This window comes from Echinops telfairi, unplaced genomic scaffold (assembly GCF_000313985.2).
Source record: "Echinops telfairi isolate 266 unplaced genomic scaffold, ASM31398v2 ScPeMD7_70;HRSCAF=299, whole genome shotgun sequence".
In the NCBI taxonomy this organism is placed as follows: Eukaryota; Metazoa; Chordata; class Mammalia; order Afrosoricida; family Tenrecidae; genus Echinops; species Echinops telfairi.
Genome location: NW_022103968.1, coordinates 65,395,516 through 65,397,379, shown reverse-complemented (window position 1 = coordinate 65,397,379; position 1,864 = coordinate 65,395,516). Strand labels below are relative to the sequence as shown.

The 1,864-nt window shown below is 36.6% G+C and overlaps 1 protein-coding gene across 3 annotated transcripts in view; it reads left to right on the top strand.

Annotated features, from left to right (window-relative positions):
- The window catches only part of ECD (ecdysoneless cell cycle regulator), a 36,768-nt gene that overhangs the window by 29,489 nt on the left and 5,415 nt on the right, over positions 1-1,864 (top strand). For all 3 annotated transcript variants that reach the window (XM_045291647.1, XM_004701159.2, XM_045291646.1), the window contains one exon: positions 1,035-1,252. In XM_045291647.1, the coding sequence (XP_045147582.1) occupies positions 1,035-1,252 (218 nt within the window). The remainder of the gene's footprint in view (positions 1-1,034; positions 1,253-1,864) is intronic.

Genomic DNA, 1,864 nt, shown 5'->3' with positions numbered 1-1,864 from the left:
ATTAAAAGATGAGTTCCATTTATTTAGAGAGAAAATCCTGCAAGACATGTAAATAAATGGAAAATATTTAGAGAGAGAGAGACGATGATAGACTAGATATCTTGATATCATCTATATGAAAAAGACAAAACTACATAGGCAAAGGTCTTTGTGTTAGGATTCTCTAGAGAAACAAAACCCGAATGCTAATAATTTTATATATGTTTATAGATAGATATATAACTTAAGAAGTAAACAGTTAAAAATTATAAAGTAGTATACATGGCTCATTGCAACTCACTCCCGTGAGACACTTGTGAGACAGTTGTGAGACACTTGAAGTCCTTCAAGTCTTGAGGGCAGCCGGGTAGTCTTCTGTAGAGCAATTCAGGCTATCTGGGCACAGGCAGCAAACAGCAAGGCAGGTCACCAACAGTCAGCCAGATGACAGGGTCCAACAGTCCCAGCTCAAGAGATGTAAATTTCAATGGTGTGGTGAAGCAGGTCTTGTAGGAACCTCACATTACAGTGACACAGTCCACGGGTTAGGTGTCCCACAGGTAGTGTAGCTTGCAAATTGAGGCACAGAACAAACAAGGCAGCCACACACTGGTCCGATGATCAAAGAGCAAGAAACAAGAAAGGCGAGGCTCGCTGAGCCATTTATCTCTTTGCCCTTCAATTAATCCCACGTGTTTATCTGCCACATTGGCACAATAAACTAACTACCTCAGTTAGGATGCTCACCAAACTTACAGAATATTTACCTATGAGGAGAAAATGAGATTTAAAATAATATTTCAGTGTGGCTTAAATTTTTACACCAAAATGTATTCATGTATTATTAAGTTTTTAATTTTTTTTAAAAAAACTTTATGTATATTTTAAAGTGAAATCCTCTCAAAGTGTGTAATTTTATGTAGATATCTACAAGCATTACTATTTTATTGGAAAGATTTATGTAGCTTCATTGTGTAATTCAGTCTCTTTCTGTGGGTAACATTATAATCCTTTGAGAAGGATTATATATATAAACCCTTATTTATGTTTTGTAGGCCCAGGGCCTATTGAATCTGACTCTGATGATCTGGATGAGGACGGCTTTGAATGTTCAGACAGTGATGATGAAGACTTGGATTTTGAAACACAAGAGCCTGGGGAAGAGGCAGCTCTGAAAGGAACTCTGGACAGTTTGAAGTCATACGTGGCACAGATGGACCAGGAACTAGCGCACACCACCATTGGCAAAAGTTTCACTACACAGAAGCAAGTGGTATGGGTGTTTTCGCTTCTTTTCTTTCCTGAACCTGTTGCTATGTTTTATCTTAGTTTTTTGTTGTTTTTATTTATAACTTATCAGACTTAAAATAAATTAAAAATCTCAGTGGTTTTCTAACTGGTGGTATGAAAGGATTTATTAACATTATTTCCTAAATGTAAGTTTAGTATTACTTAATCTATCGAATTTTAAGTTGTATAACATTTTCAAATTAGAACATAATTGCATACTCACCTTTCTAGTCTTAATCCTCTTAATGCTTTTCCATTGTTTGTGCCTTTAATTTACAGCCAATTTAGAATCCATCTTCCGCTTACATTTTCATCCTAGTTTGTATGCCAATACTGACAGGCCAATACTGTGTAGCCCTAGAGAGAAAACATGCACCTCAGGATCTTATGGGTGAGCATTTGAAATCTAGCACAGCTAACCAGTGTTAATTTATCCTTTAACCAATGGCCTCAGAATTATCACGAGAACCATATGAGACAATAGTAAAACCCATAAAAGAACAGCAACAAAAAACAAACGGACTAACATTGAGTCAGTTCTGATTCATAGAGACCTTATAGGACCAGGTAGAACTGTCCCTGATGGTGTCCAAGG